The sequence below is a fragment of the Lampetra fluviatilis genome, chromosome 37, assembly GCF_964198595.1.
Source record: "Lampetra fluviatilis chromosome 37, kcLamFluv1.1, whole genome shotgun sequence".
In the NCBI taxonomy this organism is placed as follows: domain Eukaryota; kingdom Metazoa; phylum Chordata; class Hyperoartia; order Petromyzontiformes; family Petromyzontidae; genus Lampetra; species Lampetra fluviatilis.
In genome coordinates, this window is record NC_136311.1 from 9,849,046 (window position 1) to 9,876,417 (window position 27,372).

Sequence of the window (27,372 nt, forward strand, 5' to 3'; positions counted from 1 at the left end):
CGACAGGATTGTCAGAGATGGCAGCGGCTTGGGAAGGGCTTTCATCCGGCAGTGGATTAACAGCCAGGGCTGATGGTGATGATGATGATGAATGCTGATTAGGCTGTAGAATATTATGCACGTTTGGATTTGATTCTTCTTGAAACTGACGGCTCCTTAAGAACAGGTTAACTTTTGGGATTAACTCGCGATTAGTTGAACATCTCTAAACGTTTTTGTTAAATCACGGTTAGCTTAAAACAACAACAAAAACTTGATATGCTGCAACAAATAAAAAGAGCAATAGCCCAATTTTAATCTTCCAATGTAATTCGAGAAGAGGCACGAGGTGCAAACTTCTGTGACCTTTTTGTAAGCCGATGCACGAGCGGCTGCTTGGCTGAAGTTGAACGCTTTCTGAGAAGTGGTCCCGGGGAATTGACCTTTTCGTGCGATAAGTGGCCGATTTTTCTCTCGCGATCCCACATGCAAATGCGAAGGCAGTTGCGTTCAACTTGTTTTATTTTTGAATCGCGTGCGTGTGAGCGTTCCCCCCCCCCGCCCCCCACTTTAATGGGGGGAAACGGATAGCTTGCCTTTGTCTACCATTGCCGCATCGAGTCCACGGTTTGATTCCTCCGTCTGTGCCGTCGATTTGTGTGAACGGGTTGATAGAAGAGTGCGCCAACCCACTGTGCCACCGCTCTTGAGCCACTCGTGACTTATCTCCGATTGCGTTGTGACCCACAGTCTGCCCCGTCGCCGCGTGACGTCCTACCCACCGTTCACCTGCGGTTCTTCACCAGGGTGAACTTTGCGTTTCCAGGATGAACCCTTCCAACAGCGTTGCCCTATACTCTCTCTAAAGTGCAACAAAAAGTAGATTTTACCATTTACAAAATAATTTATTGAATCTAAGTGCAATGAATGCTTCGAGTCTACCTGAAATCGGTCACATAAATTTGCTGCAGACACAGTCCAAACCGTGATTTTTTTTTTTCAAACAAGGTGCGCAAAGAATTTGTAAAATAATGGAGGCATTAAACTTCAAAGGCAAAGGAAGGCAGCGTTGAGTGTCCGCACGCAGCGATCGTAATGTAGACACTCCCGGCTGGGGGAAAATAAGGATTGATCTTTATGCGAGTGTTTTTCGCGAAGTTAAAAGGGCGCGTTATGTACGGGGGGTGGGGGGGGGCAGTCGCCTGACGCGCTACGCTTCCGTCACGCACGAGCTCCGTCGTGTGCCGCTGGGCACCCGGAGAACTGAATCTTATTTAATTTTAGCTCGTGGTGAAAAATCATTACGATTTATAATTAGACGCATCGCACGTACGTATCGTGCGCCATTGAAGCACTTCCCAGCGAGCGACCTGCGGCCGCAGACGTTACTTCAGGCCGCTTGCGCGCTAACAAAACGGGCGCTGCTGGTTAATCTTCCGATTACGTCTCAATTAGCTAATTGACAGCGCGAAGTGGAGCCGAGGTGAGATCCGAGAAGCTCGCGTCCCGCCCCCCCCCCCCCCCACCGCAGCCCACCCAGCAGGGGCCTTGTGCCATCGTTTGGCAGCGGGTGACGGGTCGCCGTTAACCGTCGCGTTGGCGCACGATCCGCCCCCGTTGCCCGTGCGGCGTCAGAAAGGCGCGCTTCCTCGTGTTCCGGGGTTCGCCGCGGGTTAGCTCGATGGGCGGGGGTCGCGTGTCCTGGGGGGTTACAGCGCGGGTGCCACCACCACCGCCGCAGGGACATCCGACTGGAGAGTACTCGTGCTGCTGCTGCTGCTGGGGTGCAGCGGTTCGCAACGCCGGACTGACTCGGACGTGCGACCAGAGGCCGCCAATTCAGTTCTATCTCCCGGCACGGCAGTTGAAACAATGGGGCAGGTGTTTTTTTTTTATCCACCCCACCCCCTCCCACCCCCGCTAACCACACCTCTATCCACAAGGACGGATCACAGTTTAGTCAATTGGCAGGTGTCGTGTGTGGTGGGATAATGTGTGCACGCTCCCCCACCCACCCTCTTCCAAGATATCTCACTCCCGTTCAATGTCCCATTCAGCGTCTCATTACAATTCAATGTCCCATTTAGTGTGTCATTCAATGTCTCATTCAATGTCCCATTCAGTGTCTCATTCCAATTCAATGTCCCATTTAGTGTGTCATTCAATGTCTCATTCAATGTCTCATTCCCATTCAATGCCCCATTCAGTGCCTCATTCAATGTCTCGTCCCTTTTCAATACCTCATCCCATTCAGCGTCTCGTTCTCTTCCATTGTCTCATTCCCATAAAATTCCGATTGAATGCGAGTCGGCGACTGCTCGCAGGCGGAGCGACTTGCGCCGTGCGTGCGTGCGTGCGTGCGCCGCGGTGGTGGGAGAGACGCACTCACCGTGGGAGTCACTTGGCAGTGGATGCCACGGTGGCACCCGCCGCTTCACGTCTTTAATAGCCTTGTTCTGGGACCCAGTCGGTGTTACAAAACATTAAAGCCTGGGCGTGAAGGGTCCTCCTCCTCCCTCCTCCTCCCTCCTCTCTTCTTTTCCTTCTTCCTCCTCCTCCTTCGTCTTTCTCTTCTCCTTTCCCATCGAATGTGCCGTAACAAAATCTGCACACGCGGGTTACGATAAAATTAGAAATCGGCGCCATCATCAACAGCGAGCATCTCTTCTTGGTTCTTTCGGTAAAGTGACGTAGAAGGGAAATAATAAAATAATAAAAATTAAACAGAATAAAATACAATTCTCACGACGTTTCGGCCACAACGCAAGCAGCCGTCCTCATGTGAAGAACAGGTCTATCCGACAGAATACGTCATGAGAATTGTATTTCATTATGTTTTATTTTTATTCTTTTATTATTTCCCTTCTACGTGACTTTACCGAAAGAACCAAGAAGATGAATCCCTGCAGTCACGAAAGCTTTAAAGCGAGCATCTCATTTCACCAAGCTAATCTGGCAAAATCCTGGGGAGTTCGGTGGCACTGTGGGCACTGGCCAATGCACGACCCTTCAAACCACGTGGGATTCCTCCCGCCACCCCCGATAGGTCTTCACCTTCCTTCCCGCGTGCACGCCGCTGCCTTAGAGAGAGGTCGTAGATGAGGGGGTGAAGGCGCAGCCCTGCGGTTACAGCGTCAACGCCACCGCTAGCGAACGGAGCCCTCGGCTAGAAGGGCGCTATGAGACCTCCTTTACCAGTGGCAAAATATAGTAGTAGGTTTTTACCCTGGTCCAACACCAATGGAGACTAGGCTCTCAGGCAAGCTGTCTCGGGTGTGGACCAATCAACTTGAAGGACAGTGCATATCATTACCATTATCAGAGTTGTTTCTTGTTGTTTGCATTTTGACTGCTTGTGTTGCGGTTATTGCAAACATGATGCCTTGTATTTTTCGATTTAAAGCTTTCGTGACTGCAGGGATTCATCTTCTTGGTTCTTTCGGTAAAGTCACGTAGAAGGGAAATAATAAAATAATAAAAATACAACATAATAAAATAATATAATAAAAAAAGATAAAATAATTATTTTGATTTTTTTTTCCCTTCTACGTGACTTTACCGAAAGAACCAAGAAGATGATGCCTTGTATGAAGGTGTCAGTTTTGTACCAGTTTAAAGGGTAAAAACCTACTACCAGAAGGTGCTTCGGGCCGCTCTTCCGCACTCGCCAGAGGCCTCGGGTCGAGGTGGCAGCACCCGGCGGACGCTGATGTTCGTCTGGATGGAGCGGATGTTGAAGGGGAGTGTGTCGTGGCGCATCGATGAATGTTGATTTCTTAACGCGCGTTTTGAATGCACGTGGGAGGAAACCAGAGTAGGTGGAAAAAAAAATTATGAATGGGCGACGGTGGGGGGCGGGAAACGTTTAGCGCTTCATACAGACGCATTGAAAATAATTATTGGCTGTACGTCCGCTCTGCAGCCCCAACCTGCAACACTTGGTTTCCCCAGGCAGTCTCAAACGCAGGTACGTACGTACGCGTACCGTGTGAACTGCTTTCGCGTGCCGTACGTAGCCAACCGCGTTAATCGCAGGTGTGGTGGGGGAGGAAGGGATAAAAAAAAGTACTAAACGGAATCAAATTTTCCTCTTTGCGAGATCCTGCAGTAGCATCGGAGTGCATTTGGGGGATCGATGGGTCATTCGGATGGGGACCGCAGAGGTGTTATGCGTGTCATTGGCAGTTCCAGCTCCCATTAGGAAACGGACTTAAGGATGTAGCTTTGAACATTATTGTGGAAAAAAAGCGACATTTTGTAAGATCCAATGACTGAAAAATGATGCTTTTAGCCCGTTGAAGGGAGGCATTTTCACAGTTCGCAGCAACTGAACAAAGGAGGACGATTTTTTTTGTTACCCTTATTCGAGAATGTTAAGTGAATCATGGCCAGGCGTATGAGCTGACACGGCGTTCTTTATTGGTGGCTTGGCAAAAGACCTCGGGCGGTAGCGCGCCAGTGAGTCAAAACGCAACTCTTTGATGCCTCCGTAGATCTCGTCCCAAGATAAATCCTCATCTCGATCCAACGTGAACACCCAAACGCTGCCTTCCATTTGAAGTTGACATTTCAATTACTTACGCGTTTTTTTTCAGACGTTCGTGATTTTTGTTTTTTGTCGCCATCTGCAGCAATTTCATGAAACGCTAATTCAGGAAGACTCGAAGGCCTTCATTATGCTCGAGTTCAATTAACTTGTTGTCTTAGTGAAACGTTGACTTTCATCGTAATTTAGAGAGGGAAAAAAACGTGTGTTAGTGCCGTTTGAAGGGTGTTTGTGAGTGAAACCAGAGCTCATCCTGGTGAAGCTCAGGTGCTCGTTAATTAGTTGGTGAATCCTCTTCATCCCCTGTGGGACACGCCCCAAGAGAGGTTGGTCGCTGCTGCCGGCTCGGCCTTCACGGTCTCGCGCCAGCTGGTCTTGGGTCTCCCAGGTTTCCTTTTGCCCGGTAGTGTCCATCTTCGGGGCAATGTTTTATATACGGTCGCTGCTCCATTCTGAGAACATGTCCCGAGCCATCTGAGTCGCCATCTCTCGATGTCTGTGCGTGATGCTGGGTCCACCGGTCTTCTTGTACAGTTCGGTGTTGTGGACTTGGTCTTGTCCGGAAGATGCAGCGGATTCCCCTCGGGCATCCGTTATGGAAGCAGGTCCTCGTAGAAAGCTTCAAATCTAGAATTAGCTCGTAGTAAAATTAAACGTTCTGATCGCGTGGCCCCCGGACCAGACTTCTCCTGAACGAGAGCTTCATATCATCAGATTCCCCCTCCTCCTCTTCTGGTGTGAACAAACTGATTCTGGTTCTGACACGGGGGCATGCGCCACCGATGCCGTCGTTGCGTTTGCCGTTGGAGGCAAGTACCCGCCAGCTGAGCAATGCCGCCGCGGTGTATCGGTGCGCACACTGGCACGGGGACCCAGGCGTCGCCGGATTCTATCTCCCGGCGCGGCAGTTGAAGCAATGTGCGCGCGAGTTTCCTTAAATCCTCCCGCCTCTGTCCACCCAGCGTCGCAGTTAGTCAATTGTCAGGCCCCACATATGGCGAGTTAAAGTGTGTGGGTCCTCTGGCCGGTGTCGAAGGGTAGGCCAAAATTCCCTCTTTAGTGTGACTATCTAGAGATCCTTCCAGTGCAGCACGGGCGTGAGCCGGTAAATTGCAGGACTGCACCGTGACGTCTTGATCTACGTAACTGTGATATCTTAACCTGTGATTTCTTAATCTGCGTAACTGCGAATGTCTCTGCGCGTCTCTAGCAAGAGGCGATGCTCTCGCCGCGGGCTCTCTCATCAGCCGGCCGTGTGTGCCGTCCATATCGGCCTTCCTGGAAATTCTCGTGTTTGCATCGCGGATTCAATTGAAATGCTCTCGATAGGAGAATTCCACCCTTGTTTTAGCAACGTTGACAAAACCACAACAACACAAAAACTCTTTGTCTCGACAATCAGTGTGAAGCTTTTCTTCAGGTCAATAAATTACAAACATTCGTGACAGTATATAACCCCGGGTCGTTAAAAAGCCCTCGACTTGATGCACGAGCGAGCGCTGCGTGTACCCTCGTCTCTCTCGCTCGGTGCCGACCCTTCGCTGAGACTTCCTCGCTGCTTTGCCAGTAGCCCTCTCCGGACTCGCCACGGGACGAACGCACAGGTGGACTTCCCACAAAGTGGTGCTCATCTTAGCAACTGTAGAGGAATAACGATGACGACGACGATGATTATTATTGTGAAGGTGAGCCGAGTTTGACCCCACCTGGGATTTCAACTCTTTCAATTGAACGCATGTGTAGCCAGCAGTGCGGGGGGTAGAACAACACTCACGGGTGACCTAAGCCACGGCTCGCAAGGCCCACATACGTGGCTCCCGGGCAGTTTCAAGTGTGCCTCGATAGAGATGCAGCCGATTCGTACTTTTTCACTTCACTCCGCACCTCCGATTAGCGTACAGATAATCGTTACCGGTGTTTGCCGTGAGCGGGGATCGAATCCGGGTCGCCAGGTTCGTAGCGCTAACCGCTCTACTACCGCCGCTCCCGATGCAGCGCGCACGCACACGGGCTCCGGGACGCACGCGGAATCCTCTCTCCGTGCTCGTTCCCTCCTCCCGCGGGAGAACGCCCGCATGACGGGGAGCGCACGGCGCGCGACCGCACACCATTTTCGCTATCGACTCGTGGTTTAGCCGACGTGTTGGCGATGTTGGCAGGGGGGGAGGGACATCATTGGGTGCCCCATCCCTCCACCGCCCCCCCCCCCCACCCTTACGTGACTTGGAACGCGCTTCGCCCATATTTGCCCAAACTCGCGGAGCACCGGGGCGGCCGGTGAGGAAGGAACGGGCGAGAATCAATTTTCACGCAAAACGTTCGGCTGCATCGTTTCCTTTTAACTATCGACCCCGAACAAAATCCATTCCAGCGGCTGAAGGAGTTGGGGGGGGCGGGGGGGTAGATGATGGATCCGTGTTATCTTTCCTGCCCATCGCAAATTGGATGAGAGTGTTGAGGCGGCGCGTGACGAGTGATTAATGTGGTCCCCCTCGCTTGCCGGGGCCATGGGTCACGCCCTCCACCTGAGCGGCGATCCGGCCACTCCTCCTCCTCTCATCCCCCAGCGCCAACAAACCTCTCCGCGCCGTCGTTCTCCGGTGAACGCTCACCCCCTGTCCCACACCGGCACGCACCTTCCGGCGAGCGCGGTTGGCTTCGTACGGCGCGTGAAAGTGTGCGCTGGTGCCGAGCGCCACACGCACTGCGCTACGACCCGCACCTCCGATTGGCTACGTACGGTGCGAAAGAAGTTCAGCATGCGTGCATACATACGCATGTTTCTGGGGTTCATCGTGTGAACTGCGAGGTGGGCGACGTCGATCGGCTGTTCAAACGACGCGCCGGATACATTAGGCGCTCTGCCGTGTTTCGGGTTATTCCAGATGAGGCCTTGTTGTAGCTGTCAATCTTCCGCGCGCCTGAACACAACCCCCCGCTCCGCATTACGCGATGAGCTGGCCCAGGGTATCTGGCCGGCGTGGGATGCTGGGTCAGGAGAGACACTCCCCCAATACTTAACCACGATTGATTTTTCACTCTCTGAAACTTACAATTATCCGGGCCTGCCAAAGTGTTGCATTTTTAAACAGGAAGCGATGAAAGGTGACTTCTGTTGTCCTTTTACTTTTTCGCTTTGCTGCCACGGTGCAGTTTGCGCCGCGAGATGCCCTCGGAGCCGCGAAGCTTGTCCCCCCGCGGTGCCTTACGAGGCACGGCATTAGTCCCCTGCCACCGACGGATAAACGTCGCCTGGCATGGTGCTTGGGCTTACGCGCTGTACAACTCTCCGATACGTTTTCTGGTCGGTACCGCGTGTCGTTGGGCCTGCTTTGTCAGCAGCTGAATTCGACTTTTTATTTTTTTTTAGGAATTAAAATTCACTTCCTGAAGAAGGTCCCCCAGCTTGTGGAGCGAAACGTCTGACACACAAACTATAGAACTAAACAACATTTTTATTTTACCAGGTAAGGGCCCCACTAGTGATCTGGCCGCAAATGATAGCCCGACGGAGTGGCTCATGGTGTGGAAATTTATCGCAGCCACATACTCTAAAGGCGTGATGTTGGTTCCAAACGTGGAGGGGAAACACCGGAGGACCCGGAGAAAAATCGTCACAACCACGGGGAGAGAGAGAGACACGCCAACTCCAAATATACGGCAAGCGTCGAGGTCGCGATCGAACGCACGACCTCCCGTATACCAACACCAGGTCTTTATTTAACCTTTTAGAAGTTGCCTGTATTTGCCAGGATTCCATAGTGGCTATCCCCAAGTAAGGTTAAGGACTGGCCCACAGGAATGTGGAATTACCAGCATGAGCTCGGACCCAGTCGTAGTAATGAGCCGCCACGGAAGATTACCATCTCGCCCACCGCGATGCCCCCGTCCTGCTGGACGGCATGCGGCGCCAACCGGAATAGCCACTTGGAATGGGTCTGCTGGTCTCGGTTTTCCCGGTCGCTTTGACGCAGGCGCGCGTGGGCCCCCTCGTGACGGCACGCGCTGCCCGGCGGGGCGCGGGGCAGGGGGGGGCGGCGTTGCGGCGCGACGGGAGAACGCAGCCGCGAGAGTCGGCGGGCCTCTCCGGCAAATCAGTCGGCCGCGGCCAATCGCGGCATCGCCACCACCCCCGTCACACGCCGCGCCGTGTTGCCAACTCGGCGATTTTGTCACCAGATCGAGTGGCTCGGGTTTCCCCGAGGTGACAACAGAATTTCACTTTTCCCTCCCTCTTCCCTCGATATATGACTCTGTGTGTGTCTAGATATAGGGGAGCGGTAGCGTAGCGGGTAGCGCGCTGCGCTACGAACCCGGCGACCCGGGTTCGATTCCCGCTCATGGACACCACCACCCTTAACGATTGTCTGAACCGGTCCTGGGCCTCCCCTAGGTCGACTCGGCCTCAACTGAGTACTTACAGCGATGTGTAAATATCGTCACTAGGGAGACAAAGGCGGCCGGGCGTGGTGTTGGCCACCCACCCCCCTCGTGTGCCGTGCCGGCCTTCATAGGTGCTCTGTTAAGGCTATACGGGGGATCTTCGTCTTTGTTATCTAGATATAATGTATGTCCCCGCTCTCAGGGAGCTATAGGGAAGCACGTATCCCCATTGACTGCCCTGAGCTAGTGGCAAAAATTCCACATTCCCATGGTAGGGCACAGTTTCTCCGTTTTCGGTTTATCCTCACCGCTGTACGCTTATGTATATATGTTTGTGTGTTTGCACAGATGATCGTGTCTGCCGGGAATTATATATTCCGAATGTGTTGAACTTCGCACCGCACGTAACCGACGGTGCCAGTCGGGAGGTGCGGTGCGTGAGATTCGCCGCGCATCGTGCGTGCGCCCGATGCGTGTGGGGTCGGATCACGCGCGAACGTGAAGCTGCGTGCTTTTAAGTGGGGGGCGTGAAACGCTCGCGTTTGCTCACGCACCGTTGTGGTAGAGCAATCCTCTGTAGGGCAGTTTAGCGGTGATTTTTAGCAAGCAGGCTTTTGTAAGCGCCAAAGTGGGGAACGCTCGGGCTTAAAAATCAAAACTAAGAATCGAAATAACGGCGGGCCACATTCGCCGTTGTCGGCAACGTCAATGAGCGCGATGCGAGCTAGGAATTTTAAACGTTGCTTTAGAAAGGGGCGATGCCATCCAGAAACAAAAGCGATATTGGCCAACGAACCGCGTAATTTTCCAAAGAATTTCGGTCAAACTTGGTGCCATCCATTTGGCAATCTCCGCCGCCATCGGCGGGGGTAGACAGATGGCAGGCCTGGTACATCCCCCGGATCCTCCCACCCATTCCGTGCCTTTACTTCTCAAATTTCTGCCGCTGATTAACCCCTTTGTTGCCACGTCTCCTGGCCTCCGCAGGCCCATTTGTCACGGCGGGCCGAGCGGACATCTGGTGAAGCGACCGCGTGCCTGCGTGCGTGCGTGCGTGCGTGCGTGCGCAAGCGCCGTGGGTGCGCTCGCCCCGATGTCTGCGTCAATTTTAATTCGTCCCCCTGCGCGAGCTCCGTGCCAAGAAAGCCAGCCGCAGATCACCGGCGCGTCTCCGGAGCATATTTATTGGATGGCCATGTCATCGCGTTGTTTAGCGCCGTACGGTTCCTTTGTGCTTCGCCCTCTTTGATTGCGTGCGGAGAATCGGGAGGAGGGGATGTCGTCGTCATCGGATGATCTGTCTGGGTGATGCTGGGCTCATAGAGGGCACAGCTCGCAGGCAAAAGGGTTGCAAGGAGACTGACCCGTGCCATGGGAATGTGGAATTTCTACCCCTGGCTTTAGGGCTGGAATTGGAGATGAGCACCCTGCCTGAGCCCGACCCGTGTCATGGGCCACCAGGGCCGCCGTGTCATGGGCCAGTAGAGGCCGCTGTTTTATGGGCCAGTAGGGGCCGCTGTTTTATGGGTCAGCTGGGCTTGCGTGTCACGAGCGACCCAGGCCCGGCGTGCCTTTTGACAAAACGTGAAAAGTGGCGGACAGTGTGGAGTTCCCCCGCGCTAACGTGCGCGTTACTGCATTGTGCGCGCCACTTTGTGTCGTGGGTGTATATACGTCGTCATCTTACTTGCGCAGCAGCAACACGTTGCCGTACACTCATTGATATGCTAATTTTCTCTGCCCCCTCCCTCTCTCCGTCCCCGCCCCCCCTCTCTATATTTAAGGGACCGTCACAGAAACGACCCCTCTCTCTGTGCCGATATGTGTCCTCTCTCTGTGTGTCCTTGTGATGTCTGTCTGCTTATGTCTGTCTATAGTTTTCTAGTTAGATTTTTATTGCTATTTCTTTTATGCCTGATGATGATTGCTTGTGTTGCAATCGAAACGTCGCTATTATTTTAATTTATTATTTTATTTTTAGACGTGACTTAACCGAAAGAACCAAAGAATAATTCCTGCAGTCACGAAAGCTCCAAATTAAGATTACAGAATGGATAGTTGCGTTATTTTTTAGGTTTTTTTTAATTTAAGAAATGTTTACGGATGCTGCTGTGATTGTAACGGTTAGCAACACTGGACCTTGCAACCAGAGGTCATCGGTTCAATTTCATCTCCCGGCCACCGCAGTTGAAACAACGGGGAATGTTTTCAAATCCACCTCCTGACCCCCACCCGGCCACCTCTTCATTGGTCGGTGTGGAAGAGTAGGCCAAGTACCCTGCAGAGGCGCTCTCTTAGAGCTCCCTCTAGTGGAGGCCCTTGTGCTAGCAGTGGTGTGAGCAGGCAATTGCAGCGCTGCACCTTTCCCCCCTTTTCTTTTTGAACATCATTTTAAATGACAATTATTATTTTAACTGCACAACCCTCGAGTGCTTTCTGTGCGTCGTCGTGCCGCCCCCCCCGCCCCCGCACCTCCGATTCGCACGGTTGGTCCACGTACGGTGCGAAAGAAGTTCTACACACATGCGTACGTACGTACAAGCAAAAAGTGTTTCTTCCTCTTCGTGAAGGACGAAGGTGTCGCTTCTCGAGTGCACAGTGGGCTGTTTTGATTTATGCTTTGGAGGAATGTTTCCGGAGACGATTGCGCTGACCTCGCCGATCGGCCGGGATGTTGTTTTACCCTCGCGCCCCCCCCCCCGCCGCCACAGGACGCACAGCTGAGGATTCAGCATCCGGCCACGTCCGTGGTTAACGTTGTGCGGTGTGGCCCCCGCTGTCGGTAACATCGCGGCGGAGTCCCTGGCGCATGCAGTGTCGCGCGTGGCCCGATTCACAACGCACCGCTTGATTGGGCGGGGGGGGGGGGAGTAGAGGGGGGTCGCCTTGGAACGAATGGATACGTTGATCGGGGTGCTATGCGATGCTAGGCCGTCGTCATCACGAAGCGTCCCTGATCGACTCGCACGGACAGAAAGCGCCAAGCTCGCCGTCTTTGCTCTTAGTTCTTTGCCCGGTCTTTATTTAATAATGCACGTTATTGCCCCGTGGCAGGCGGGATGTTTCCGAGTAGCATATGCCATATTATAACAAACGCTGGTAAGTTGTCGCCATAATATTTATCAGGCTAAAGTGGAGGGGGGGGAGAGGACCTCGGCTGTCGGTCGTGCTTCAGTTCGAGTGCCTTGTTTCGAGTTTTTTAAATGTTTACGCCGCACTGAATGCACAGCACCGCTCGGCGCCACGCACGTGTCGACGAGGTTGTGTCGGGGGGGGAACGCGTGGGTCAGTGTCTCCTGAGGACAACCCAGAACATGCAGTGCTGTTGCTCGTCCATGTGCCGCGTAGCGACTCCAAACACGTACGTTGGTTGTAGGAAAAGGCGCGAGGAGATGTTCACGTCACCTTCCACCGTCAAAAGTGCCTCGCCGCTCTCTCTCCCGTTTCTCTCCATCCAATCGCTTCTCTCCTCCCGTCGTTACCTCGTCGCACCTTCCGGCCTATCGCCGTCCGCGTCGGGAGGGGTACGTCTGACGTCGTTCGTCTCCCTGCACCGACGGCGAGTGAGCTTCTTCGTAGGCGCGCTCTCTCAGCCAATAGGGAGCCGTGCTTTGCTCGTCGGCTCCGCGGCCCACGCAATGCTCGCGCACGCGTCCGACTGCCTCCCCGTTTGCGGACGCACGCACAACGGGGCCGTGTGCCGTCCACCCGCGAATGGGTCCGGGGGGTGCTTTTTGCGTTGTACCGGGCGTGCTGTTCGCCGCGATGTTTCTCACCTTCCGGTCCGCGTCCTCGGAGCCTCTTCGCGTCATGCGGCCGTTGTGAAGGAGCTCCCGGGCTCGCGGAGCGAAACGTCGAACGTCGCGCCGACGTGCGGAGCGAGAGAGAGTAGGAAAAGAGAGGTTGACTCTCGGTTGGAATTTTCACTTTGCGCTGTGGTCGTCTTTGAAGCGTTTGGAACTGAACAGTTTTTAATTGATATACGAACGTTTTTTTACGCGAACAAGATTTTAAGTGAAAAAAAAAACCTCCAACGTGGAAACACCAAACCGATGGCAGCCCCAACAGTTTGGAACGATATCCCTCTGCATATTCGCAGCATCACCTCAATCGCCTCCTTCAAGAGAGACTTAAAAACTCACCTCGACAATCATGCTTTCGAGCGACTCTGAGCTTGGCTCCGCGCCTCTGAGTTGCGGCCACTACGTCTGCAAATTTGCGCGCGTTACAAATTGAACTATTATTATTATTATTATCGTCATCGCAAGCCGTGGTCAGTCCACTGCTCGTTGAAGGTCTCCCCACTGCTTGGTGAAGGTCTGCCTAAGCCGCTTCCGTTTCTCACGACTCTGTGCTGCAATAACACCAGCTGGCGTAAGTATGAAACATTAATTTGAGGCTTCTAAAAACTTTGTCACGGTTGAAGGGGAAGCCGACCGGGCCGAATTCTCGGCGGGCGCCCCCACGCGTTACTCACGGCCTCGTCCTGCATCCCAACGCACCCGTGCACGAGTGTGCAAATTGTGCTCGGCTTGTACCGGGCGTGAACTTTGATGGAGGGCAATGAGTAGAGAACGTGAGCTCGGTTCAGTCTCACAAGGTGGTGGGGGCGGGGGGGATGGCACCAGTTGGAGCTTGTTCAGCTCTCTGCACCGTTTTGTATCAGGGTATTAAATTTGCTGCGCGGCGCAAATTTCACCGTCTTAAAAGTGCGCTCGCGCGTTGCCGTGGCGAAACGGTCGACACGCCGGGTGTGCGAATCTGTCGATCTCGAGGTCGCCAGTTGGACCCGTTCTCCCGGCGCGGCAGTTGAAGCACTGGGCAAGCGTCTTGAATACCAACCCCCCCCCACCATAGCCCCCCATCTCACTATCCGCTCAGCGGTATATTCACTCTGTCGAGTGGCCTGACCGTGGGTGCGGCACAGTTGGGCGATCGGTCGGGCGTGTGCGGCAGGGTCAGGTGAAGGTCATCACGCCTCTACCAAGACGTGCGAGCGGTGTGGAAAAGTAGGCCAAGTGACCCTCTTAGAGGGCCTCTCCTAGAGCTCGCTCTGGCATTAGCAGTGGTGTGAGCAGAGCACTTGCTCGGCTGGACCAGTTACTTTGAATGGACCGCGTACATTCACTGGTTGTATTCGCTATGTAACGATCGTGCCGGTTCACCAGAAACGCCTCGCTGATCCACAAGACGGCTTTCAGGAGGGATTTCGCGGCTCCGGTTTGGATAATGATTGTTTGGGCACCCAGAGCAAAAGCCACGCTCTCGTGAAATAGTAATGCTCAGAGCCCCACGCAGATGGTCAGTCCACAGACTCGATTCATTGAATGGACCGAATCTATCGTGTGGACTGCATGCATCGCTGTTCTACCATCTACTGGCATCTCGCAGTCCTTGCTGCCCTTCGCCGCAAACACTTGGTCGGCTCTTTTTACTGTGGCGCTGTCTGAGGATCATTTCTGGAGGCAGTGCAGGGCATGCGTTGAAGTTAATGAATCGTGAAGCTCGCATCATGTGGACACAGCGCCCCTTGCGGTTTGTTACAACAAACCGTAGATGCAAAGCAAAAGTAAGACTGCCCATAAGTCTGGAATCGTACGGAAAAATAACGAATTCGTATTTATGTTTGTTTCTCCAGGCCCAAGATATCTCTTGGTAAGGATGAACGAGTCCAGATAATTCTACTCGTAGGAAATCGGAGTCGGAGGGAGGTCGCTGTTGAACTTAACGGTCTGCATCCAGACGGCGAGCCAATAACACAGAGCTGTGTTTTTCCGTCGATTCCAGACTCATGGGACACCCCGTCTAATAGCGCGTTCGAAAACATGGCGCGAGGTGGCATTGGCCTCGCGCCTACAGCGATAGCACAGCGGCCCCAGCGCTGCGTTACACCTCCAAGCTATCCGCGTTCTAAATTCCGGCAGAGCCCTCCCCTGGGTCGACTCGGCCTTAAACGGAGTGGTGCGGAAACTCGTTGCCGGGGTGGTGCTGGCCAGAGCGCCCCCCTGCCCATCCCCTAGTCCCATGCCCCCGTTAAGATTTTACGATTTGCTCGCTCACGGCGCTGGACCCCGAGGGGGTTTGTAGGGCACGTATACGCGCGGCGTTCATTCCGTTTTTTCGTTCACGATGCTATGAACCCGGCTGCACTTTCTCTGATTCTTGACCATGCGCCAATCGGCGGAGGGTTCCGAATCCAAATCTGGCATGGTTCTCCCCTAGGTCAGCTGAGCCTAAAATGAGCAGGTGGTGGAATGCGTGTCAGCATATGTGTAGAAGGGAGACGCACGGTGGCTGGGTATGATAATTGCCCCACGATTGGCCACGTTTTTCCGTCTTGGGTGCTCGCCCAAATGGTTGTTGGAGGCTAAAAACGCCGACCGTTGCATTTGTCGACGCGTCTGTTGGTACGCGTGTTACTGGATGCACGCAGAGGTCCAAGCTATTGGAGCGCGCTTTGCGTGCACCGTACATTTATATTTCGTGATGCCAACAGCCCATCCCCCCACCCTGCCGTACACGTCTGTGTTAATGTTGTTGTGTGTGTGTGTTTAAACTCTGTGTGCATTGTATGCATGCACAGGGGTTGTGCATGCATAATAGACCTCATTGACATCGCGCTGTGGAGGCTTTCTTTCAGTACTGAATATAAATTAGTGGGGATGCGGCTGCTGCTGCTGGCGCTACTGGCGCTGCACGCGTGTGCGCAGCGGCCGCTCCCCCCCCCCCCCCTTTCTCTACAAATATACAAACATGCTCCAAACACGAGCAAATCGCAAAGCACGTGGTCGTGCGGTCCTGTGCTGTGCGTGGTCGTAACCTCGAACCGCGTTGACACGGGTTTTAGATTTTTTTTTTTCACCGCGGTGAGGACGGGGAGGAGGGTAACGTGGGCGAGCGGTGGTGGCGCGGTTAGCAGCGGCGTTGGCGCGGCCGCCACTCGCCGGCAAACGTTTCTCGCGGTTTCGAGTCCGGCGGCTCCCCGCCCCGCTCCCCCCCCCCACCCCCCTGGTTGATTCTGCGCTCGGCCTGCGCGATTAATCGTGCCGCGAGGTGGGTGTCGTTACACAAACAAAAGAAGATTCCGCGACCTTCTTCGTGAAAAGTATTCGGCGATACGTTGTCGGCCTCGCGCTCAAAATTTTCAAATTTGGGGGGGTGGTGGGATGAGGTGGAAAAGCCACACGGCGACTTTTCTCGCTACGGGTGGCAGAATCGGCCCACTTGCAGGCCGGTGCTGTGTTTGCCGTGCGTCGCACTGAGGCAGCTGCTGGTGGGGGTTGGGGGGGAGGTAGCTATCTAGGTAGCTGAAGTGCGTCTCAAGATGTGGGCGGCGCAGCATAAAGTACAAATACCGTGACCGACGAGATGCGGGACGATTCGAGTGACACGGCCTCGCGCGCCGGAGACCTCGGTTGGTGCCCTTGACCACCCCGGGCTTGCGCTGGCTCAGTTACGTGGTGACGGAGCTGATGCAGAGCGACCTCCACAAGATCATCGTCTCCCCACAGCCGCTCAGCTCGGACCACGTCAAGGTCTTCCTCTACCAGATCCTGCGCGGTAAGGCCCCCCCCCCGATGGGCCCCCCCCCCCCACTTCCCTGCAGCCAACAGAGCCCCCCGCGGCCGATGGCGATCGTCGGCGTGGCCTCGCTGCGGCGGATGATCTCCCGACCGAACACACTTTTAACCTGCCCTGCGTGAGTCACGATTAAGCGGAGTGTGTCACGGAGGCCATGGTGGACGCGGAAATCGTGAATCAAAATAAAATCAAATAAATCATCCGTAAAGGCTTTGAATTGGCCCTTGAAACAAGTTTTGATTTGGGCGCTTGCGTTATTCGCTTTTTAAAAGCGCCAGGCACTCGGCATGGAGGTGTTCACGCAGCGTGGTGGGATGGCAAATCGTGTGACCTCGAAACGAATATTTTTGAGTTGATTCCGATAGTCTCAATTAAACATTCTTTTTTTTTAATTCACGGAATAACTTCATTAAAACAACCTCTTGGTTCGTTTCTTTTTACTTTTAAATGAGGTTTGAAACAAGTTAAATTATTATATTCCCCCCCCACTCCCCTCCTCCCCCACCTCCACACCTCGGCTGTGAATTTTTACTAAAATGTACCGCAACGAAATTGAAGCCTACGAACGTTTACTGTACGAGATTGTGATGTGCGTCTGGGTTTGGCCGCACAGCTTCCCTGGCCAGCTCGGTTATCACTGCCGACCCATTTGTGCCGACCCATTTGTGCCGACCCATTTGTGCCGACCCTTTTGTGCCGAGCGATTTCACACCAAGCCAGCGGGGGAGGAGTTCCCCCGCGACCCGGTCATTCCTGGATTCGTGAGGACCTGAACGTTGATTCACCCGTATCCCCCCACCCCCCTGTCTTCTGATATCAAAATGTAACGGAGCCATCGGCGGTAGTCCTTGCTTGCGTTCGTTGTCATTAGTTCCTCTTGGTCAACGTGGTCTCTTTTGAGCCATCGGGCCAAGACCATTTCCTTCAATATCTCCGTGCAGTGCTCTTTCCACTCGTCTCTCTCGCTCGCTGAATCCCTCGAGCCGAGACGGCTTCCACCCCGTGCGTGATGTGTCACGTGCAGTCACGCCGTGTCATCCACTTGCCCCTCGCCACCCTCCCCCGCTGTGCCCTCCCGTCGCCATCCTTTGCCACGTGGCGTGAATGCGGCTCTGTTTTTTCCCCCCCCGTACCCGAGTAGCCTTCATCCTCTGCCTGTGTCTATTATTTCCGGGACTCCCCTCGGTTCGTTGCGTCTCTTTATATTCGAGACGTTAAGAATTCTGCTCAATGCTTTAATTTCGAAGTCAGCGATTTCCCCTTCCTTCAGTGTCGGTGTTTTTGTCTCTTCCGCAGCGTCCCGCCCGTTTGACCCCTCGCCCTCCGTTGCCTCCTCCTCCTCTCGCCTCTCACGGCCACCCTCACTTACTCCCTGCTTACTCTTATCCCCCCCCCGCACCAACATGCCTGGGAACGCACTGCAGGTCTGAAGTACCTGCACTCGGCAGGCATCCTGCACAGGGACATCAAGCCGGGGAACCTCCTGGTGAACAGCAACTGCGTTCTCAAGGTGAGGGGACACTGAGGGCACAAGTCATGCCCACACGGCTCTCTCCCAACACCGGGGCCTGCTTCTCTTCCCCCCCCCCCCCTCCCACCGTTCAGTCAGGGGGTGAGAAACCCACGGCCGCCAGGCCAAATACGGGCACCTGCCTACGTGCTCTGAAACGGCCCCCCGAAACGAGATTCATGCATCTCGGCAGCACTGATTCGGCATTAGGGGGGCAACGGCATTCAACCTGGCAACGCCCGACACCGCACGGGGTATCTTGCTGCGGTGGCAGGAGTGGTGCCTGCGAGGTGTGTGGTGACGTTTGGCCCTGCCTCTGAGGTCGATTTGGAAACTTGTTCTAATCGGCCCTCCGTGAGGTCAATGTTCCCCTACCCTGCTCAAAGTTCACGTTTTACCCCGTTTGGCCAAGGTTGCCAAGTCCGCAACACCCTGGGCCTTCTCCAGATTGAACGTCACATTTACGGCGGCCGATTCCCGTGCCTTTTCACTCGGGCAAACAAACTCTGCGATCAGGTTCAAATTTGCCAAATCGTGAAAATGACCTCAAAATCACTCCCAATTGGGGACTATACACCATTCATCGCCCCCCTACCGGCAGACGAATGCCCCGGCCGACGTGCAAATAAACCAAAGCGACGACCCCCCCCCCCGTTTGGCCCTTGAGTTTGTGGCGGTGCCACCCGTGGCTCAGGGCTGTCAGCGGGAGGACACTCTCTTTGACTTGAGGGGGGCAAAAACCCAACATCCCGCTGGAGCCGCACGGACTCTTAAGCCAGCGCTGTTCGCGAGCACAGATTGAAGGCCCGTGCGGCGTGGCCAGCGTCGATGTTCACACGACGCACCGGAAGCGTCTTAAATGAGTAAGCCCCCCCCCCCCCCCCGACGGACAGGTTCCAATCCGGCTCGCCACCGCCGCCGATTTCCGCGGCTGTTGAAGCGAAACCGCGGCTCGCCGTGAGCGCCACTGCGCCCCAGCGCGGCGTTGCGAGCTTAGTGAGCGTCGCTCGCCCCACTCAGAAAGGCGCGCAAACGCACCGGCGCGTTAAACGAGCGTTGCGCAGACGCTAAGGTGGTGGGGGGGGGGGGGGTTACCTGGGCGTCAAAAACACCCGCGCAGTTTTCTCTCGCCCGAGCACTCCAGAGCCTGAAATCGTTATTTTTATTATTGATGTTTTTTTAACAAAGCAATCTATGAAAGTGTAGCTTCCTTTCGCGTCTTGATACAGTTTATAACTGGCGGTCGTTACCGTGACTCACGCCGATGGGCTTAGCTAGGATCTTTGAAAGCTCACTCCGTACCTCGGCTGGATGATGGCGGTGCAAGACGGACGCTCGGCGCGGCACGGACTCTCGGCGTGAGGCCGACGATTTGCTCTGAGAAGGGAGGTCGGAGCGCAGGCCGTGTGCGCGCGCCGGGCTCTAGCCTGATGCCGAATTGACAGCCGGATTAGGCGGCCCGGCGCGGGGTCGCTTAAGGGTTTGGACCGTTGGCCGAGTTTGTGGCTCGGGGTTGCGCGCGGCTCTCGAAGCCGGCAGCCACGGCGGTTTTGAAACGTCAAGCCCCCCCGGGCCCTCCGGTCGTGCACCGCGCGCAAAGCGGAGACGCTAAGCCCGCCGCCGTGCCCGTCCGCGCGCCGATTGTGAAATCTCTCGGGTCGCCAAAACCGTTACGAGCAGCAGCCCCGGACTAGACGACCGTCTCGCGTGCGCTGTCCGCAATAGCCAGGTCGGCGCTTCTTCCCCATGCCCAGCGAGCGTGCTACGGTGGAAATTCCAAACTCCTACGGGCGTGGCGGTTCTCGCTTTAGTTACCAGCTCTGATACACCCCAGTACAAAGAAAATGCAGGTGTTGTGAATGACACCTTGCAGCCAGTTGACATGTTATGACTTAGAGCTGCAAATGAGATCACAGGGTCCATTAATATCCACTTTGGACCGCATCCATTAGCAACTCTGGCCCTGCCGTTGACGTCTCTGGGGCATTGACCGCCTGGAAACTGCCGAAGTGGCGAGCACCCCACGCCACTCTGCCGTTTGGTCGTCCGTGTGAGAACCGCAACACCTTGCTGATATCGTCAAAGAGCATAGACCATCACTCGAACTCTGGTCAGCCTTGCAGCAGCGGCTTTGGGCTAGCCATCGGGGCTTCGCTGCGCTACGCTGTCAACGCAGAAGGGTTAGGGAGGGAGGGAGGGAGGTGCAAGCGGAGTTTTCTTTCCGCGCGTAGGTGCATGTTGATTACAGCAGGGAGATTGCGGTCGTTTCATCGTCGGTGAAATTTCCCTCCGCCCCGCCATTGCGACAGGCTTTAGGTCGGCTTAAGTAGGCACAGAAACCCATCAAAGGGGAAGGGAGTTGGCGGACGGTCCTGTAAACATTTCAGACACCTTTCTGCAGATACCCACGCGAATTATTATTTGCAAAGCTTAGGGGAAGGGGAGGGAGGAGGGTGACACAGGCTATTGAATTGAGCCCTCTGAGTCGAGGTATAGTAAATTAAATGGAGCGCATCAAGTATAGTAAACCTGTGTGGAAAGTGTGAAATGTTTACTTTTGGGCGCCATTGCTGGGGACTGATCTCGTTTGCAGCGTTCCCGAGTCCCCCCGTGCACAGCCCCGGGGCCAGGTGTTGGCACGGTGGCCTCACGCCATGCGGTTTGCCGCGCGGTTCCCCGCATTGTCGCCCCGCACCGAGAGGCCTCCTGCGTCGTGCACCGCAAGGCCGCGCGTTCGACGGATTGAAGTCGCCCGTCGGAGCCCCCCGTGACAGGCCCCTCCTCAGCGAGCGTGTCGCCCCCCCCCCACGCCCCCGCATGTTCGCCCCCGCGCGCAGATTTGCGACTTTGGGCTGGCGCGGCTGGAGGAGCCGGACGAGGCGCGGCACATGACGCAGGAGGTGGTGACGCAGTACTACCGGGCCCCCGAGATCCTCATGGGCAGCCGCCACTACTCCAACGCCATCGACATCTGGTCCGTGGGCTGCATCTTCGCCGAGCTGCTGGGACGACGCATCCTCTTCCAGGCGCAGAGCCCCATCCAGCAGGTGCGGCTGGGATCGCGGTTGTAAATGCGACGGTGAAAGTCACCCGCCCCCCCTAGGGGGCCCCGTGTCGTGTGGCCAAGGAGGGCCCGGCGAAGGCGCCTTCCATTCCGTGGCTGCACACCTGACCGCCGCTCTCGACCAGACGGCCACGTAACCCTGCATGATCTTGCTCGACGCTCGCCTCTTCTCCGTCGCCCATTCTCTTCCTCTTCCCTCCCAATCGCCCATCCACTCCTTCACGTCCCTCCCCCCTAACGTTTGGTGATCCCCAGGTTTACCCCTCTGTCGCGGTCACTCATTCCGCAAACCTTGCACGCCTCCCTGCCATTTAAATAATTCCATTCTGTCACCGTTTCTTTTTGAAACTACGTCAAGCGCCTTGAGCGAAGGTGCTCTATGAATATAGAATTAGACGAGATTAGATCCTTGACCATTGTCCGTCATTCCCTTCTCGTGATGTGACCTGCACAAAGCCCACTCATCCTGACAGTTTTTACGTTGCCAATAACCCGCACGCGTTCTCCTACGTGTGCGCCTCTTCCTGTCACTCGGTGTATTTCCAAACGTCAACGCTCCAACGTTTCTTTCTCGAGCATTTAATTTGCTCAAACCTCCAGCCGGTAGGAATTAGAAATGTACTACGTCGACAGCGGTGCGGCGGAGATTTCTCCCGGAGCTCGGCGAGTGGGGAAAGCGCGGCCACCTCGTCTGCGGATGAATGAAAAGAGTCTCGCTTGGAGGGAATCTCAGAAGTATTTCTGTGAAATCTCCTTTCCGCGGACCATAATCTGAACGCACGGGGATTTTCCCAGCTCTTGTGAGCATTCCAAATGGATTCTTCGTCCAATAACCCGCGATGCAGGTCGGCACATCTCGCAAGAGGACAACGTCTGTTTCGGGGAGACCTCCGTCTGCGATGTGTAGAGTGCTGTGATCATGGTTGAATTGACAGCGGAATATCCTGTTATTCCTGTTACAAGCCCTCCTTATATATCCCGGAGAAGGTCATTCTTTCGAAATGCGACTCCTCCTCTCCCCTCGGTAATCGTAAAAGAGCCCTGTTATTACGTTTAAGTAACCTGTCATTAATTACGAGAGTGAATGTGTTACGACGAAAGTGTCCCGTCTCGTTCGCTTTACGCACGTTCACAGAAAGCAGCGACCCGGTGCCTCGGTGGTGAAACAACGACGCGTCCATTCGCAGATGAATAACGAATTTTTTTTATTAGCTCGTGCAAATATATAGGCATCAAATCTCGCGCGGACGAATCATCGTCTTTTCGTGTTCATTGCCCGCAGCGTAAACAACGAGTTCACGAACACCTCCAGTCGCTAGAGGCTGCTACATTCGCCACCTGACAAAAGTAATTCAGTTTCAACAAGTCGTTGAATGTGCCCGGTCCCGTCAGATTTTTTGGAAGACAAAGCAGGCTTCAGCCTCGATAGTCCTGAGGCATTGGTGAGCAAGCGACAGGGTGCAGGAGGCAGCCCACGCCGACCAGCGCGGTGAAGTGCGGTCAAACGTCCCTCGCGGCCCGCGGATGGATGGAAAAGGAGCCGTGAGAGTTTGCACGCCTGCACTCCTGGGCAGCAGCCTCTTGTCGCTTTTTTGTCCGAGCCGTCGCAGCGGCGGCATCAGCCCGCGATGTGGAACAAACGTCAACGGGCCCGCTTCACGACGAGGGGAAGCGTTCAACTTGCACGGACGTTTGCGAAAAGTCGCGTTGTGGTGGCGTTCTTGAAAGTGAAATGGCGAGACGGTGAATAAAAGATAAAAAAATCGGCGCCCTGTAATAGGTCACGGCAGACGCCCACTTAGCGCTGCTCACTTGGCCGTGTGTACAGAATGCCACATCCCAAAGGCGACATTAGTCAGCGGCGCGGCAGGGGGACGCGCCGTTGTGTGGTGGGGCCCGCTCATTGTTCACAGACGTTTGAAACGGGACGGACATTGGGACCGTCGACATTGGGAGTGAAAGTAACGGACCGCCCCCTGCACTTTGTTAAGGCGGCAGCGGCAATGTCTCCATCGTTGTTAGCAGCAGCAGCAGCAGCGCCTGCGGCATTGTTTGGCTGCAGCAGTAACAGCATCTGCACAGGCGTCGTTATCAGCAGCGTCAACACCGGCAGCAGCATAATCGACGGCGTTGTCGTATTCAGCGGTAACATCCATCGTCCGAACACTATTTGCAGGTAATGCAATCACGACGGCCAATTGAGCGTCTGGCCTAGAACTGCTCTGGCTTGGCTGTGTCTGGTCCGGGTAAATGTGGTGCAGCTTGGAGATCGTCGTCATCATAGCTTGGGTGACAATGATACGGCACTGCCCCTGACAGCTACGTGTCTGTGGCGGTTAGCCGCTGCAAATGGCAATGGTCCCCAATGTATTGTCTGGCTGTCACGTCAGGGCAATTATAGGGTTGTAATCACTTCGCCTGCCCTCCCCGGCGACAGAATGAATTATCACGATTTCCGAACTCTCAAGATTTCCAATCCTGGCGACCCCAGAAAAGTCCTGGCAGCAGGGTCATGAGGATTGGAGTCGGGAAACGGCGTTGCAAGGGATTCATCTTCTTGGTTCTTTCGGCAGCTTGTGGCTGCTTGCGTTGTGGCAGAAACGTCGTTAGAACTATATTTTATTATGTAAAATTTTTATTATTTTATTATTTCCCTTCTACGTGACTTTACCGAAAGAACCAAGAAGATGAATCCCTGCAGTCACGAAAGCTTTAAATCGAAAGTTGCAAGGGATGTTGATGACGATGACGGCGACGGTGACGTTGTTTGTCGTGGCCTCTGCGATTGCGACGCTGACAATGACGCTGACAACGACGCTGACGATGGCGGTGCTGATTCCGCGTCCATGTCTTGTCACCCCCAGCTGGACCTCATCACGGACCTGCTCGGCACTCCCTCCATGGAGGCGATGAGGACGGCGTGCGAGGGAGCTCGCGCTCACGTTCTCAGAGGCCCTCACAAGCAGGTGAGATGGGACTGTCGGTGCGAGCGGCGTGAGAACTCTTAAGCGCCTGTTAAAGAGGGCCCGCACGGGGGGCACAAGGGGGTGGTGGTAGTGGCCAGCACCAGGCCCGTGGAACTTTTGCCCTCTTGGTTGCTGATGTTCACACCACCACACCAGGTACAGCGTGTTCCGCGAGGGATTTGTTCCGGAGATGCTCGTGATAGCACACTTTTGGCGGATAACGATATTGGCCTACGAAAACCAATCTTTTTAAAGATTACTTTACCTCGTCACTTCCTCTCTCTCTCTCAGTCGTACAGAGTTCCAAATTGCGAACCGCAAGTTCGCGAATAACGAGGCGAGTCGGCCTTGCAGAGACGCAGGACACGCTGAGATCCCGCTTGCCACTTACGTATGTGTGTTTGTTGAACTTCATTCGCAATAGAACATTGCGAGCCGCCTCCGCCCCGCCGGACAACCGGCAGCGTCGCTTGGGCCCCTGTGCCGCTGTGAGTTTGGTGGAGGCCGGTGGGTCCACGTGGGGGGTTTTTTCTCTCTCTCTCAAGATCTGTACCGAAAAACAGACCGGGTAAGGAGAAAGGGTTGCCCCGACTGCCAAAGCACGGAGAACTGGGTTAACCACTGAGCAGCTGGAGCAAATCTCGTTAAGGCGGATTTGTGAGGAGGGGGCGGGGGGGGGGGGAAGGTTTATTGTCGGTAACCTTCAAGGAAAGCCCCGGAAATAAGGTCTGGTGTTGCAGTTGATTTATAGCGAGGTGGTTGGCCCTGCGCTGGCCTACGTTCCCTGATGCAGTGGAGATGGTGATGGCGGCGACGATGGGTGATGGTGATGGGGTTTGAAGAAGCATCCGCGAACGGTTGTGCGTCAGAGATGTGTTGGACGCCGTGCGGTTGGGAACGCGGCTTTGCTTAAGGCGGGTTTAGCAGTCCGGCTCAGGGTGATAATCGTAAAATATAAAGGCTGTTCAACGGCTTAGGTTTAGTTTGCAACCCTTCTTCGTATATTTATCTCTTTCAAAATGGTGCTCTTACTCCAAAGAGTCTGGGCCCACGTGCAGGAAGGTCTGCGATTCTCCGGGAGGGTATGTGGGAAACAAAACAAACAAACAAAACTTCACGCGAACGACTCTGGTAACTGAATCGACAACAAATCTGACATTATTTCATCATTTCCCCCCCAACCCCCCCCCCCCCCCCGTATTCTCCACGTGGTGTTTTTCCATTATTGCGGGGAGGAAAAAAGAAAAACCCCTGGGCACGAACGCGGCGGCTAAGCTGGTGGAGAAGCGGCGTGCCGGGATTAAGAGCTCACGCTCGCGGTGCCGCCCTCCTCCCCTCTCTCTCCGCCGTTCCTCCGCGCCCCCCGCGCCCTTGAGGCATCAATCCCCTGTCCTTGAATACTGCCGCCCTCACTGCCCTGCTCCTCTTTCCACCACCTCCCCTCCCCCCCCATGTCCTCTTCTTTTTTTTTACCTGCTTAGAGACCCCCAAAGCAGGCCACAGGCTGCACTTCTGTCTGTCTGTCTCGGCTGCTTTTAAGCACTGAGAGCTGAAGATTAATTTTAAAGAGGCTGTCAGTTTAGTCCGAAGGAACATCGGGGCTATTTTTAAATGCGCAACGCTCTTCGTCGTTTTGTGGGTCTCGTGAAAACGGCGGCAAACGAACGTTTTTTTTTGGGAAATGGCTTTGAGGTTACGGGTGCAGTGAGTGCATAAATATGTCCTGTGGTTGATCATCTCCTTGCACAACTTTAGCCGGTTTTTCGCCAAGCTGACATTCCAGTGCGCGCACCTTCGATTAGTGCAGTTGGCTACGTACGGCGCGACAGAAGTTTGACATGCGTATATAGAGGGTGTCCGCACTCATCCAGCTCGCGTGCGGGTGCTGGATGGACCGCTGGCATCGCAAGACTTATGAGAGATGGCAAAAGATTGTGGAGGCCTTCGCCCAGCAATGGAGTACGGTAATCATAGCAGATGATGACGACGATGATGATGATAACGATGATTTCAATGAGCCACCTAGACATTTCTGCAGGGAACTATCAATCTACGGACCATCCTGTAGGAGTGAGTGTTTATAAATCTGATATCGCTGGCAGGCGAATCAAGCGTGCTGGTAATACGACAAATAATAGTGTAAAACGAATTAGTAACTTGCCGAGTAAATACGGCAACCCAAATCTCTTGCAAAGGACATACTGTGTATCTCAATGAGAACGTAACCAGTTAAATATAGAAACACTACGGTGAAATGTTGATCTGACAGGCTGAGGAATGTGAAGCTAATCTGCAATTTTGCCATCTCATAATTGAAGACGTCGCTTTAACTTTCTCACTCGTTCCTCGCGTGTGGATATCAAGGATCGGTAAACGGTGTTAGTGCAGCCACGGCAACCATCTTGCTCGCATCACTGCTTGAGGCATCTCTCATGAGCGCCTCCCTCCTCCAGCGTATTTGGCCTACTCCTCCACACAGGCCAGACAGCTTGGTACCCCGGGGGGCGCAACTATGGGGGGGGGGGGGCGGGGGTGTGGGGGGTATGTGGCAGCGTTTTGCGACGCATAGGGCCCAAGTCGGCCACAAGAGGTGGGCCCCCAATCAACAGATAAACACGTAAACAAATTTTCAGATTTGTTTGTAATGTATTCGTCAAAAATTACCCGCCGTCTATGATGCAGCAAGCCCGGCGATTAACGCGTCTGGCGATCGTATCAATAAAACAGCATCAGGTTGTGCGATCCACCCCCCCTTTAAGGAAATCCTATAGTGATAGTGGCCCGGCATGAAAGCAAGACGCACAATAACTTACCTGTGAGTACTGTACCTTTAAATATTAGCTTTTATTAATACTGTCAATGTGGGACTGTCTTCATCTAAACCCAATACACCCGTTCAACTAAAATAATATACGTAGTTATAGCCTACATATGATAGTATATACGGGGTTAAAAATATCCCTAGCTATTTCAGTAAAAGCGAGTCGGGAGAAAGGAGGGAGATGATGTGTGGGGGGGGGAGCCCACAGTCGTATCTTGCATAGCCCCCCATTTTTAAAAAGGTCCTTGCACCCCTGGGGGGTACCCCCACACTTTACCCCATCGCACACAAACCTGCCGATCGACCAACCGGTGCCAACCCGTTTACACTGCCGGACGGACAGAGGTGGCGTGGGAATAAATAAATAAGAAACAATCATCCACTGCATTCAGAATAACATTGAGTTCATCGTCACGCATCTCGAAAGTGAACGCCACGGTGGCTATGAGATGTTGACTACCTCGCCTGGTGTACAGGGGGGTCGTGGGTTCAATCCCGACCCTTGCGTTTGTATATTTGGAG

At 54.4% G+C, this 27,372-nt stretch overlaps 1 protein-coding gene across 1 annotated transcript in view; it reads left to right on the plus strand.

Moving 5' to 3' along the window:
- Positions 1-27,372, plus strand: part of NLK (nemo like kinase) — a 169,408-nt gene that overhangs the window by 128,478 nt on the left and 13,558 nt on the right. Inside the window, exons 4-7 of the mRNA XM_078873811.1 lie at positions 16,362-16,468; positions 17,914-17,999; positions 20,837-21,046; positions 23,928-24,029. Of these exons, the coding sequence (XP_078729937.1) occupies positions 16,362-16,468; positions 17,914-17,999; positions 20,837-21,046; positions 23,928-24,029 (505 nt within the window). The remainder of the gene's footprint in view (positions 1-16,361; positions 16,469-17,913; positions 18,000-20,836; positions 21,047-23,927; positions 24,030-27,372) is intronic.